Below are 14,841 nucleotides of genomic sequence, written 5' to 3'. Positions count from 1 at the left end.
CATTCTTTTATTTACACTGATCTTAATAGAACCACGTATCTACATTCATACACATATACATATATATAGCACACAATGGCTGTTATTGACAGTTCACACACTGTGTAGCTGTCGTGTCGGCCATGGTGTGTATGAATGTCAATGGTTTTATGACTTTCAGACACATCCATAAGGCTGGCATTTTACAATAGGCCTTAAAAAATGTTCCTACAGCCAATAATGCATTATCGGCAGGAGGAACATGTTAAACAGGGGCTGTTGTTTGACACTGCAAACAACGGCCATGTCAAACAATAGCTGCTGTTTTACAGCGTCTGAACATTGCCTTAATATGTACATTGTGATACTTTATATAGACTGTGCTGTGGGTCTAGGCATCTGCTATCCAGAAGACATCTGGTTACTACAGCGTCCTTAGAAGATAATTTTTCTAATATGTGTTTTATATTACATAGGTACAACTGTATATCCTGAGACAACCACATCAAGTCCCACCACAACACCTGTAGTCACTACTACCCCAAGTGCTACCACAACACCTGAAGGCACCACCACATTAAGTGTGACCACAACACCTGAAGTCACTACTACCCCAAGTGCCACCAGAACTTCTGAAGTTACTACCACTCCAAGTGCCACCACAACACCTGAAGTTACTACTACCCCAAGTGCCACCACAACACCTGAAGTCACCACCACACCAAGTGCCATCAGAACATCTGAAGTCACTACTACCCCAAGTGCCACCAGAATGCCTGAAGTCACTACTACCCCAAGTGCCACCACAACATCAGAAGCCACTACTACTCCAAGTGCCACCACAACACCTGAAGTCACAACCACATTAAGTGTGACCACAACACCTGAAGTCACTACTACCCCAAGTGCCACCACAACATCTGAAGTTACTACTACTCCAAGTGTGACCACAACACCTAAAGTCACAACCAAACCAAGTGCCACCACAACTCGTGAACTCACCACTACACTGAGTGCCACAACACCTGAAGTCACTACTACACCAAGTGTGACCCCAACACCTGAAGTCACTACTATAACAACTGCCACCACAACTCTTAAACTTACTACCACACCAAGTGTCACAACACCTGAAGTCACTACCACACCAAGTGCCACCACAAAACCTGAAGTCACTACTACACCAAGTGCCACCACAACATCTGAAGTCACCACCACAGCAAGTGCCACCACAAATCCTGAAGTCACAACCACACCAAGTCCCTCCACAACATCTGAAGTCACCACTACACCACGTGCCAACACAACTCCGGAAGTCACAACCAAACCAAGTGCCACCACAAAACCTGACATGACTACTATGCCAAGTGCCACCACAACACCTGAAGTCAACACTACACCAAGTGCCACCACAACATCTGAAGTCATGACCACACCAAGTGCCATCACAACTCCAGAAGTCACAACCACACCAAGTGCCACCACAACACCTGAAGTTCCTACTACGCTAAGTGTGACCACCACGACTGAATTCACTACTACGCCAAATGCCACCACAATGCCTAAGGTCACTACTAGACCAAGTGCCACCACAACATTGGAAGTCCCCACCACACCAAGTGCTAGTAAAACACCTGAAATCACTAGTTCAAAAAGTATGATCACAACTCCTGAAGTTACTACTGCTTCAAGTGCCACAAGACCTGGAGTAACTACTACAACAACTGCTTCCACAACACCTGAAGTGACCACCACACCAAGTGCCACTACAACACCTGAAATCACCACCGCACCACGGGACACAACAACTCCTGAACTCACCACCACACCTGAGGTCACTACTACTCCAAGTGTCACCCCAACTCCTAAAGTCTCCACGACACCCAGTGTCACCACAACTGAAGTCACCACCACTCCTGCGATCAACACCATTCCAATTGTCACCACTGAACCTCCGACTGGAAGTCCTCTTTCTACTTATAATGAAGATCTCAGAACAAATATGACTTTTAAATTACCTAATGAAGTATTTGATAACGACCTCAACAATCTCAGCTCTCAGAGATCACAGGCACTAAAGAAACAGATAGAAGATGAAGTGAGTAACCTCAGTAAATTACTAAATCAATGTAAGCTGAATGACACTGTGTAGACTTCAAGTCAAATTTTTTTAACACAATACAAAAAAAAGCCTGATGTAATTTTTCATTGGTTCAACTGCTGGGACCCACAACAGTCCTGAAAGTGATGGGTTTCAGCACTTCTGCCCTGTCAAAGTTCTTTATCTGTAATGGTGGTCCTCACCACTGGCTCTGCAGTGAAGTGCAACACGGCAACAGTCATATGAATCTGGCTGTGCTGCAGTTCACTGCACAGGGGGGACAGGGAGCGCTGCTGTGGAGGGTAAAACTGACAATGGGTCATAGTGCTAGTTTAGGCGTGTCACTGTGCAGGGAATAAACTTTGACACTAACACAGCACTAAACCAGCACTGCAGCTCTTTCTGTCCCAGGATTGTTGGGGTCCTGGCAGTCAGAGTCCCACCAATCACAATGGCCTATCATCCTATTATAGGAACACCCCATTATTACTTATCATGCAAAGGATATATAAACCTGATCCATATTTTACTTTTTTTTTAACTTCTTGTCCCTTTTGTCCCTATAGATACTAAAGTTGCTGCAACCTTATTTTGGAAATGTGAAGGTGCAGGTCCTTTCATTCACGTAAGTAAAGACATTGATGTGTGACGTCTTACACTACGGGATGGGGGAATCACTGATATTTATGGAGTGTTCACATTAAGGACTTTTCTGAGAAATCAGGCATAGCATTTGAATTTTTCTGTGGATTTGCAGCTTAAGGCTATGTTCTCACACCATAATATAAAAAAAAAAAAATGCTGCCGTATAAATAATGTGCTCCATTGGAGTCAGTGGGAAAATGCATGGCAGTGCATACAACATATAGAATAATGGCTGTAATTGATGATTGACCAAATAAAGAATATACTCATATATAAAAGTATTTTCCAAAATACGGCTTAAAAAAAAAAAATAATAATAATAAAAAAAAAATCTGTAAAAATATTGTTTTATTTTCATTTAAAATGATGGCCATATTTAGCTTTTACGATGTGTGAACCCAGACTGAATGTTGCAAATTCACCTAAGGTTTGGGATGCAGGTTTGCCCTATTTAATTGGCCTCACCCCCATCCAGGTAGCACAGAATCTGCAGAGATTCCACATCAGAGAGGGGAGATGTCACATGTTATTTCTGGCTAATATAGATTTCAAATCAGCGTCAGAAAAAGATCCATGTTGTAGTCAGCGGTGTAAACTACAGGGAAGAGTCTGATTAGAGGGGATTTCCCATATTAGCTAACATAGTTAAAGGGGTTATCCTGCCTTAGAAAAACATGGCCACTTTCTGCCAGAAACTGTACCACTCTTCTCTCCAGTTTGGGTGGAGTTTTGAAACTCGGTTCCATTGAAGTGAATGAAGCTTAATAGAAATGTCTAGACAAAAAGGATTTTTTTTAAATATGTTATTACCTAAGCAAAGTTAGACAAATTCCTAATGTACACTAATTATGGAAAATGCACATGTAGTACTATTTTGCTCAATTTAGTAGATCAGGCAGGCTTCAATTTTCATTAGGTGTATACCTGAAGTGTCCAGCAGGGGGTGCAGTATAAAGCGATTACATGTAAAAAAAAAATTTGCACTTTACATGTAATTTCTACATATATGTGAATCTCTAATAATTAGTGTATATTAGGAATTTGTCTAACTTTGCTCATGTAATAACATATAAAAAGATTTTGACCAGAGTTGATCTTTAATTGCATAACAATTGCACCTAGGAGGAGATTTATCAAACCAGGTGTAAAGTAGAACTAGCTCAGTTGCCCCAATAACCAATTAGATAGTATTTACACCATGTTTGATAAATCTCCCCCTTCATAACTCTATTACACATACTGTCCACTTATTTTGGACCGCCCTGTGTGTGTGTATATATATATATATATATATATATATATATATATATATATATATATATTTTTTTTTTTGTATTGTTGAATTATTTTACCAGTGTCTCCATTTTTTTTAATAATTTGACCAAGCAGTAAGCCAGGCAATGGCGGCAAATTGTAAAAAAGGTTTATAACACCCTCAGAATCAGCTTAATGCCAGGGAACCTGCGCACAGGAAAGTAAGTGACAGTATTTAAAATTTTCACATATTATTTCTCACAGCAATGGCTCGGTGGACGCGCTTGTACAAATGGTCTTTCCCGATGGAACTAAGGTCCCCATAAATATTACACAACTTCAACAGTTACTCGATGAGATGAGGAATGGCAAGCTGGGAAATCTGACAGTGGATCCTGAAAGCGTCGTATTTAATGGTAAAAAAAGATTCTGATCCATGAGACATTAGTAGATCATGACTGTTATTTGCCGGCTGCACTTATAGCTGTAATTACCATATACAGATCTCAACAATAATATATTACATCCATGCTATCAAAATCGTTGGATATTCGCCCAAATTTTAGTTTCTTTGATCAGAAAAATGATAGGTGTCATTACCTCTGACCTCTTGCATGTTAAATTTAGGTGAAAAATTCTGTGCAAACAACTTAATTTTGCATACAACAGCCATTATAACAGCGTCTGAACATAGACATAATGGGGGAGATTTATCAAAGGGTGTAAAATTTAGACTGCAAACTGCCCACAGCAACCAATCACAGCTCAGCTTTCCTTTCAGCACTGCCTAAAGCTGAGCTGTGATTGGTTGCTGTGGGTAGTTTGCACCAGTCTAAATTTTACACCCTTTGATAAATCTCCCCCAAAATGTAGATTGTGATACTTTATATTAGCCATAAACTGTGCTATGGGTCTATGCACCTGGTACCCAGAAATAATCTGGTTACTTGCAGAGTCCTTAGAAAATAATTATTCTAATATGTGTTTTATATTATATAGGTACAACTGTATTTCCTGAGACAACCACATCAAGTGCCACCACAACTCCTGAAGTCACAACTACACAAAGTGCTACTACAACTCCTGAACTCACCACCACTCCAAGTGCCACCACAACACCTGTAGTCACTACTACACCAAGTGCCACCACAACTCCTGAGATCACAACCACACCAAGTGCCACCACGACACCTGTAGTCACTACTACACCAAGTGCCACCACAACTCCTGAGATCACAACCACACCAAGTGCCACCACGACACCTGAAGTCACTACTACACCAAGTGCCACCACAACTCCTGAGATCACAACCAAGCCAAGTGCAACCACAACTCCTGAAGTCACAACCACACCAAGTGTGACCACAACACCTGAACTCACAACTACACCAAGTGCCACCACAACTCCTGAAGTCACAATCACACAAAGTGCTACTACAACTCCTGAACTCACCACCACTCCAAGTGCCACCACGACACCTGTAGTCACTACTACCCCAAGTGCCACCAGAATGCCTGAAGTCACTACTACCCCAAGTGCCACCACAACATCAGAAGCCACTACTACTCCAAGTGCCACCACAACACCTGAAGTCACACCCACATTAAGTGTGACCACAACACCTGAAGTCACTACTACCCCAAGTGCCACCACAACATCTGAAGTTACTACTACTCCAAGTGTGACCACAACACCTAAAGTCACAACCAAACCAAGTGCCACCACAACTCGTGAACTCACCACTACACTGAGTGCCACAACACCTGAAGTCACTACTACACCAAGTGTGACCCCAACACCTAAAGTCACTACTGTAACAACTGCCACCACAACTCTTAAACTTACTACCACACCAAGTGTCACAACACCTGAAGTCACTACCACACCAAGTGCCACCACAAAACCTGAAGTCACTACTACACCAAGTGCCACCACAACATCTGAAGTCACCACCACAGCAAGTGCCACCACAACTCCTGAAGTCGCAACCACACCAAGTCCCTCCACAACATCTGAAGTCACCACTACACCACGTGCCAACACAACTCCGGAAGTCACAACCAAACCAAGTGCCACCACAAAACCTGACATGACTACTATGCCAAGTGCCACCACAACACCTGAAGTCAACACTACACCAAGTGCCACCACAACATCTGAAGTCATGACCACACCAAGTGCCATCACAACTCCAGAAGTCACAACCACACCAAGTGCCACCACAACACCTGAAGTTCCTACTACGCTAAGTGTGACCACCACGACTGAATTCACTACTACGCCAAGTGCCACCACAATGCCTAAGGTCACTACTAGACCAAGTGCCACCACAACATTGGAAGTCCCCACCACACCAAGTGCTAGTAAAACACCTGAAATCACTAGTTCAAAAAGTATGATCACAACTCCTGAAGTTACTACTGCTTCAAGTGCCACAAGACCTGGAGTAACTACTACAACAACTGCTTCCACAACACCTGAAGTGACCACCACACCAAGTGCCACTACAACACCTGAAATCACCACCGCACCACGGGACACAACAACTCCTGAACTCACCACCACACCTGAGGTCACTACTACTCCAAGTGTCACCCCAACTCCTAAAGTCTCCACGACACCCAGTGTCACCACAACTGAAGTCACCACCACTCCTGCGATCAACACCATTCCAATTGTCACCACTGAACCTCCGACTGGAAGTCCTCTTTCTACTTATAATGAAGATCTCAGAACAAACATGACTTTTAAATTACCTAATGAAGTATTTGATAACGACCTCAACAATCTCAGCTCTCAGAGATCACAGGCACTAAAGAAACAGATAGAAGATGAAGTGAGTAACCTCAGTAAATTACTAAATCAATGTAAGCTGAATGACACTGTGTAGACTTCAAGTCAAATTTTTTTAACACAATACAAAAAAAAGCCTGATGTAATTTTTCATTGGTTCAACTGCTGGGACCCACAACAGTCCTGAAAGTGATGGGTTTCAGCACTTCTGCCCTGTCAAAGTTCTTTATCTGTAATGGTGGTCCTCACCACTGGCTCTGCAGTGAAGTGCAACACGGCAACAGTCATATGAATCTGGCTGTGCTGCAGTTCACTGCACAGGGGGGACAGGGAGCGCTGCTGTGGAGGGTAAAACTGACAATGGGTCATAGTGCTAGTTTAGGCGTGTCACTGTGCAGGGAATAAACTTTGACACTAACACAGCACTAAACCAGCACTGCAGCTCTTTCTGTCCCAGGATTGTTGGGGTCCTGGCAGTCAGAATCCCACCAATCACAATGGCCTATCATCCTATTATAGGAACACCCCATTATTACTTATCATGCAAAGGATATATAAACCTGATCCATATTTTACTTTTTTTTTAACTTCTTGTCCCTTTTGTCCCTATAGATACTAAAGTTGCTGCAACCTTATTTTGGAAATGTGAAGGTGCAGGTCCTTTCATTCACGTAAGTAAAGACATTGATGTGTGACGTCTTACACTACGGGATGGGGGAATCACTGATATTTATGGAGTGTTCACATTAAGGACTTTTCTGAGAAATCAGGCATAGCATTTGAATTTTTCTGTGGATTTGCAGCTTAAGGCTATGTTCTCACACCATAATATAAAAAAAAAAAAATGCTGCCGTATAAATAATGTGCTCCATTGGAGTCAGTGGGAAAATGCATGGCAGTGCATACAACATATAGAATAATGGCTGTAATTGATGATTGACCAAATAAAGAATATACTCATATATAAAAGTATTTTCCAAAATACGGCTTAAAAAAAAAAAATAATAATAATAAAAAAAAAATCTGTAAAAATATTGTTTTATTTTCATTTAAAATGATGGCCATATTTAGCTTTTACGATGTGTGAACCCAGACTGAATGTTGCAAATTCACCTAAGGTTTGGGATGCAGGTTTGCCCTATTTAATTGGCCTCACCCCCATCCAGGTAGCACAGAATCTGCAGAGATTCCACATCAGAGAGGGGAGATGTCACATGTTATTTCTGGCTAATATAGATTTCAAATCAGCGTCAGAAAAAGATCCATGTTGTAGTCAGCGGTGTAAACTACAGGGAAGAGTCTGATTAGAGGGGATTTCCCATATTAGCTAACATAGTTAAAGGGGTTATCCTGCCTTAGAAAAACATGGCCACTTTCTGCCAGAAACTGTACCACTCTTCTCTCCAGTTTGGGTGGAGTTTTGAAACTCGGTTCCATTGAAGTGAATGAAGCTTAATAGAAATGTCTAGACAAAAAGGATTTTTTTTAAATATGTTATTACCTAAGCAAAGTTAGACAAATTCCTAATGTACACTAATTATGGAAAATGCACATGTAGTACTATTTTGCTCAATTTAGTAGATCAGGCAGGCTTCAATTTTCATTAGGTGTATACCTGAAGTGTCCAGCAGGGGGTGCAGTATAAAGCGATTACATGTAAAAAAAAATTAGCACTTTACATGTAATTTCTACATATATGTGAATCTCTAATAATTAGTGTATATTAGGAATTTGTCTAACTTTGCTCATGTAATAACATATAAAAAGATTTTGACCAGAGTTGATCTTTAATTGCATAACAATTGCACCTAGGAGGAGATTTATCAAACCAGGTGTAAAGTAGAACTAGCTCAGTTGCCCCTAATAACCGATTAGATAGTATTTACACCATGTTTGATAAATCTCCCCCTTCATAACCCTATTACACATACTGTCCACTTATTTTGGACCGCCCTGTGTGTGTGTGTGTGTGTGTGTGTATATATATATATATATATATATATATATATATATTTTTTTTTTTTTATTCTTGAATTATTTTACCAGTGTTTCCATTTTTTTTAATAATTTGACCAAGCAGTAAGCCAGGCAATGGCGGCAAATTGTAGGAAGGTTTATAACACCCTCAGAATCAGCTTAATGTCAGGGAACCTGCGCACAGGAAAGTAAGTGACAGTATTTAAAATTTTCACATATTATTTCTCACAGCAATGGGTCGGTGGACGCGCTTGTACAAATGGTCTTTCCCGATGGAACTAAGGTCCCCATAAATATTACACAACTTCAACAGTTACTCGATGAGATGAGGAATGGCAAGCTGGGAAATCTGACAGTGGATCCTGAAAGCGTCGTATTTAATGGTAAAAAAAGATTCTGATCCATGAGACATTAGTAGATCATGACTGTTATTTGCCGGCTGCACTTATAGCTGTAATTACCATATACAGATCTCAACAATAATATATTACATCCATGCTATCAAAATCGTTGGATATTCGCCCAAATTTTAGTTTCTTTGATCAGAAAAATGATAGGTGTCATTACCTCTGACCTCTTGCATGTTAAATTTAGGTGAAAAATTCTGTGCAAAAAACTTAATTTTGCATTCAACAGCCATTATAACAGCGTCTGAACATAGACATAATGGGGAAGATTTATCAAAGGGTGTAAAATTTAGACTGCAAACTGCCCACAGCAACCAATCACAGCTCAGCTTTTGTTTCAGCACTGCCTAAAGCTGAGCTGTGATTGGTTGCTGTGGGTAGTTTGCACCAGTCTAAATTTTACACCCTTTGATAAATCTCCCCCAAAATGTAGATTGTGATACTTTATATTAGCCATAAACTGTGCTATGGGTCTATGCACCTGGTACCCAGAAATAATCTGGTTACTTGCAGAGTCCTTAGAAAATAATTATTCTAATATGTGTTTTATATTATATAGGTACAACTGTATTTCCTGAGACAACCACATCAAGTGCCACCACAACTCCTGAAGTCACAACCACACAAAGTGCTACTACAACTCCTGAACTCACCACCACTCCAAGTGCCACCACGACACCTGTAGTCACTACTACACCAAGTGCCACCACAACTCCTGAGATCACAACCACACCAAGTGCCACCACGACACCTGTAGTCACTACTACACCAAGTGCCACCACAACTCCTGAGATCACAACCAAGCCAAGTGCAACCACAACTTCTGAACTTACCACTACACCAAGTGCCACCACAACACCTGAAGTCACTACTACACCAAGTGCCACCACAACTCCTGAAGTCACAACCACACCAAGTGTGACCACAACACCTGAACTCACAACTACACCAAGTGCCACCACAACTCCTGAAGTCACAACCACACAAAGTGCAACTACAACTCCTGAACTCACCACCACACCAAGTGCCACCACAACACCTGAAGTCACTACTACACCAAGTGCCACCACAACTCCTGAAGTCACAACCACAACAAGTGCCACCACAACTCCTGAACTCACCACTACACCAAGTGCCACAACACTTGAAGTCACTACTACACCAAGTGTGACCACAACACCTGAACTCACAACTACACCAAGTCCCACCACAACTCCTGAACTCACCACCACACCAAGTGCCACCACAACACCTGAGGTCACTACTATGCCAAGTTCCACCACAACACCTAAAGTTACTACTACACAAAGTGCCACCACAACTACTGGGGTCACAACCACACCAAGTCCCACCACAACATCTAAAGTCACCACTACACCACTTGCCACCACAACACCTGAAGTCACAACAACACTAAGTGTGACCACAACACCTGAGGTCACTACAACGCCAAGTGCCAACACAACATCTGAAGTCACTACTACACCAAGTGCCACCACAACACTTGAAGTCACTACTACACCAAGTGCCACCACAACTCCTGAGGTCACAACCACACCAAGTGCCACCACAACACCTGAAGTCACTACTACACCAAGTGCCACCACAACTCCTGAGGTCACAACCACACCAAGTCCCACCACAACATCTAAAGTCACCACCACACCACTTGCCACCACAACACCTGAAGTCACAACAACACCAAGTGTGACCACAACACCTGAGGTCACTACAACGCCAAGTGCCACCACAACATCTGAAGTCACTACTGCATCAAGTGCTACCATAACACCTGAAGTGACGACCACACCAAGTGCCACTACAACAATTGAAGTCACCACAGCACCACGGGAAACTGCAACTCCTGAACTCACCACCACACCAAGTGCCACCACAACTCCTGAACTCACCACCACACCAAGGTCCACCACAACACCCGAGGTCAATACTACACCAAGTGCCACCACAACATCTGAAGTGATGACCACTCCAAGTGTAACCAAAACTTTTGAAGTCACCACCATGCCAAGTGCCACCACAACTCCTGAACTCACCACCACACCCAGTGTCACCACAACTAAAGTCACCACCACACCTGAGGTCACCACCATTCCAAGTGTCACCACAACTCCCGAACCAACAAGCATGGCGATGCCAACTAATACATTACCGGGAACAGGAGAAACTACTAGCACACTAAATACAGATAACCCTGAACCACCGACTGGAAGTCCTCTGTCTACTTATAATGAAGATCTCACAGCAAATATGACTTTTAAAATACTTAAGGAAGTATTTGATGACAATCTCAAAAATCTCAGCTCTCAGAGATCACAGGCACTAAAGAGTCAGATTGAGGATGAAGTGAGTAACCTCAGTAAATTACTAAATCAATGTAAGCTGAATGACACTGTGTAGACTTCAAGTCAAAAATTAAGCTTCTAGCTCATGGGTGCGCGTCCTTATGGCAGCCGAACTCCAGGTTGCCAGAAGGAAAAGGCTGCACTTCATTATGAAGTTGAAAAAGTGCTGGTTTAGTTGCGCAGAATACAAAAAAGCCTGATGTAATTTTTCATTGGTTCAACTGCTGGGACCAACAACAGTCCTGAAAGTGAAGGGGTTTAGCACTTCTGCCCTGTTGAAGTCTTTTCTCTGCACATTGGCAGTCCTCACCACTGGCTCAGCAGTGAACTGTAACACAGTAACAGTAATATCAATTGGGCTGTGCTGCAGTTCACTGCACAGGGGTGACAGGGAGCGCTGCTGTGGAGGGTAAAACTGAGAATGAGCCATAGTGTTAGTTTAGGAGCGCCACTGTGCAGGGAATAAACTTTGACACTAACATAGCCCTAACACAACACTGCAGTCCTTTCTGTCCCAGGATTGTTGGGGTCCTGGCAGTCAGAGTCCCACCAATCACAAAGTAATGACCTATCAGCCCATTATACGAACACCCGATATTTACTTATCATGCAAAGGATATATAAACCTGATCCATATTCACCTTCTTGTCTTTTTTGTCCCTATAGATACTGAAGTTGCTGCAACCTTATTTTGGAAATGTGAAGGTGCAGGTCATTTCATTCACGTAAGTAAAGATATTGATGTGTGACGTCTTACACTACAGGATGGGTGAATCACTGATATTTAGGGAGTGTTCACATTATGTATTCTTCTATAATATCAGGTATAGCATCTGAATTTTTCTGCGGATTTGCAGCTTGAGGCTGTGTTCACACACCATTATATAAAAGAAAAATACTGCTGTATAAATAGTGCGCTCCAGTGGGAAAATGTACACCAGTGCACACAGTATAGCGTGACGGCTGTAATTGATGATCGCCCAAACAATGAACATTATATAAGTATTTTGCAAAATACGGCTTTTTTTCATCTGTTCAAATATTGTTTTATGACCATATTTATCTTTTATGATGTGTGAAGCCAGTCTGAAAGTTGCAAATGAGGTTTTGCATGCAGGTTTGCCCTATTAATGGGCCTCTCCCCATCTAAGTAGCACAGAATCTGCAGGGATTCCGCACCATTGAAGTAATTGCAAACCCCGCTTGAACTGGAGACAAGAGTCGTTCTGTCACTGGAAGAATGTAGCCATGTTTTTCTAACACTGGATAATCCCTTTAAACTAGGTAGTGCTGATCAAACATGTCTCCTTCTCCTGATATGTGTCTCTTTCCCTTCCAATCTTGACAGCTCTAGGTTGTCTAGGTTACTGACCACCACCCTGCTCTAAAAGCAATGGTGTGCATATATATAGATTTAGGGGGAGATTTATGAAAAGGTGTAAATATACACCTGGTGTAAACTGCCCACAGCAACCAATCACAGCTCAGCTTTCAGCTCTAGTAGAATATAAGAGGAGCTGCGATTGGTAGCCGTGGGCAGTTTACACCAAGTGTATATTTACACCCTTTCATAATTCCCCCCATAGTGTAGATGTATAGAGATATATCCCTATATCTATATAAACACCAGCCTGACTATTGCTTTTAGAGCAGAGTGGTGGTCTGTAACCTAAACAACATGCTACCAACAATGGGAGGAATAGAGCAGCATATCAGGAGAAGGATAAAAGTTTGCTAAATTACGGTATTTGCAGAAATATGTAACGTAATGAGTCCTACAAGTATATTTCCTATTATATAACAGGAAACAGAATCTATAATATATATGTATATGTACTCTGTGTGAACAAAACCATACATGTGGATCTCACCCTCCCACCTAAAAAAATTCACATAGATAATTTTAATTCTAGAATTAATTCTACCGGTGTTTCAATTTTTTAATACTTTGACCAAGCAGTAACCCCGGAAATAGGAAGGTACATGAGTAGAGATGAGCGAGTACTACTCGATTGAGTAGGTTTTCGATCGAATAGTACACTATTTAAAATACTTGGTTTTGATTGAGTATTCGCTCAAAACCCTAATATAAATTTGATTCCCCTCCCACCTTCCCTGGCATTTTTTTTTAAACCAATAACTTTGCAGGAGGGTTGGGACAGGCACAAGGAGCACACAGGCAGTGAAAGAAAAGAATCTGCATTCATTGGCTGGCTAAACCATGTGACCTTTACAGTAATAGAATAGTGGATTGGAGATTCGTTTTCAGATGAGACTTGGAGCTAGACAGGGAGACAGTGTGTAGCAGGGACAGTCAGGTGTTAGGTGATTTTAGGCAGGAGGAACCCCTAAAAGCCATTTTTAGGGTTAAAGCTATAGAAACAATATATTTATCTAAAGAAATACTGCTAATAAAAAGGCTAGCAGCACATAGGTGTGTTCAGACAAGCAGGCAGCTGAAGTGTAATCACTACTGTATGAGGAATAGGCTGCAGTGTATCTGTCTATATAGGGTATACGGCTGTGTGCCAAGGCCAAAAAATATAAGCGTGGTACTACTTTTCTGCGTGGTGTGCACAACATAACAAAGTCTAATGCCTGTTGCCTGCTGTAAGGCATTCAGCTACGTAATAGAGAGGGTATATGGCTGTATACTCCTTGTATGTCAAGGCAAAAAATAAAAGCTTGGTACTACTTTTTTGCGTGCTGTGCGCAACATAAAATAGTTGAACGCCTGTTGCCTGCTATAAGGCATTCAGCTATGTCATAGCGAGGGTATATTGGGGTATATCTGTGGATGTTATAGGCAACGCGATTAAAAGGGGTGCATGAAAATGTTTCTTTGACTTAAAATGTGTCCATTCTGTCCATACTACTGTAAAGGAAAAGAGGTTCCCATGTATTTTTTCCACTTTACATAGAGGTTATATTGTGTTTGTAGTTTATAGTTGATAGGCTGTGATAGTGGCGTAATGATGCGACTTTGGCGTGTTGGATTCACCCAGGCATGCTTCCCCAGTTGCATTCCAGAGGTGTTGGCATCATTTCCTGAGGTGTCATTGTGGACTTGGTGACCTCCAAGTGGTCGAATGGTCGAAACTGCTCACAGGACAGAATCTAATTTCACATTTTTCATATATTATTTCTCACAGCAATGGCTCGGTGGACGCGCTTGTACAAATGGTCTTTCCCGATGGAACTGTGGTCCCTATAAATATTACACAACTTCAACAATTACTTGAAGAGATGAAGAGAGGACAGCTGGGAAATTTGACAGTGGATCCTGAAAGTGTCAAATTTAATGGTAAAGAAGGACTCTGA

General features: G+C 41.8%; 1 protein-coding gene across 1 annotated transcript; it reads left to right on the top strand.

Moving 5' to 3' along the window:
* The first annotated feature begins 1,330 nt into the window (after nucleotides 1–1,330).
* On the top strand, nucleotides 1,331–14,841 carry LOC138800102 (mucin-2-like). Its single transcript, XM_069981910.1, has 9 exons — nucleotides 1,331–2,077; nucleotides 2,647–2,705; nucleotides 4,244–4,395; nucleotides 4,979–6,816; nucleotides 7,386–7,444; nucleotides 8,982–9,133; nucleotides 9,717–11,521; nucleotides 12,187–12,245; nucleotides 14,673–14,841. Exons 1-9 carry the CDS (start codon nucleotides 1,331–1,333, stop codon nucleotides 14,839–14,841), a joined length of 5,040 nt encoding a protein of 1,679 aa, XP_069838011.1.

This window comes from Dendropsophus ebraccatus, chromosome 8 (genome assembly GCF_027789765.1).
Source record: "Dendropsophus ebraccatus isolate aDenEbr1 chromosome 8, aDenEbr1.pat, whole genome shotgun sequence".
Classification (NCBI taxonomy): Eukaryota; Metazoa; Chordata; class Amphibia; order Anura; family Hylidae; genus Dendropsophus; species Dendropsophus ebraccatus.
Note: the sequence above shows the minus strand (reverse complement) of the source record. Positions and strands in the feature narration are given on the sequence as shown.

Bases quoted from the DNA above. Each gene is read 5' to 3' on its own strand.
- LOC138800102 (XM_069981910.1), top strand. From the start codon at position 1,331: ATGACTACTATGCCAAGTGCCACCACAACACCTGAAGTCAACACTACA. The intron at 6,817-7,385 runs GTGAGTAACCTC...TTGTCCCTATAG, and splicing joins AGAAACAGATAGAAGATGAA to ATACTAAAGTTGCTGCAACC. The intron at 9,134-9,716 runs GTAAAAAAAGAT...TATATTATATAG, and splicing joins TGAAAGCGTCGTATTTAATG to GTACAACTGTATTTCCTGAG.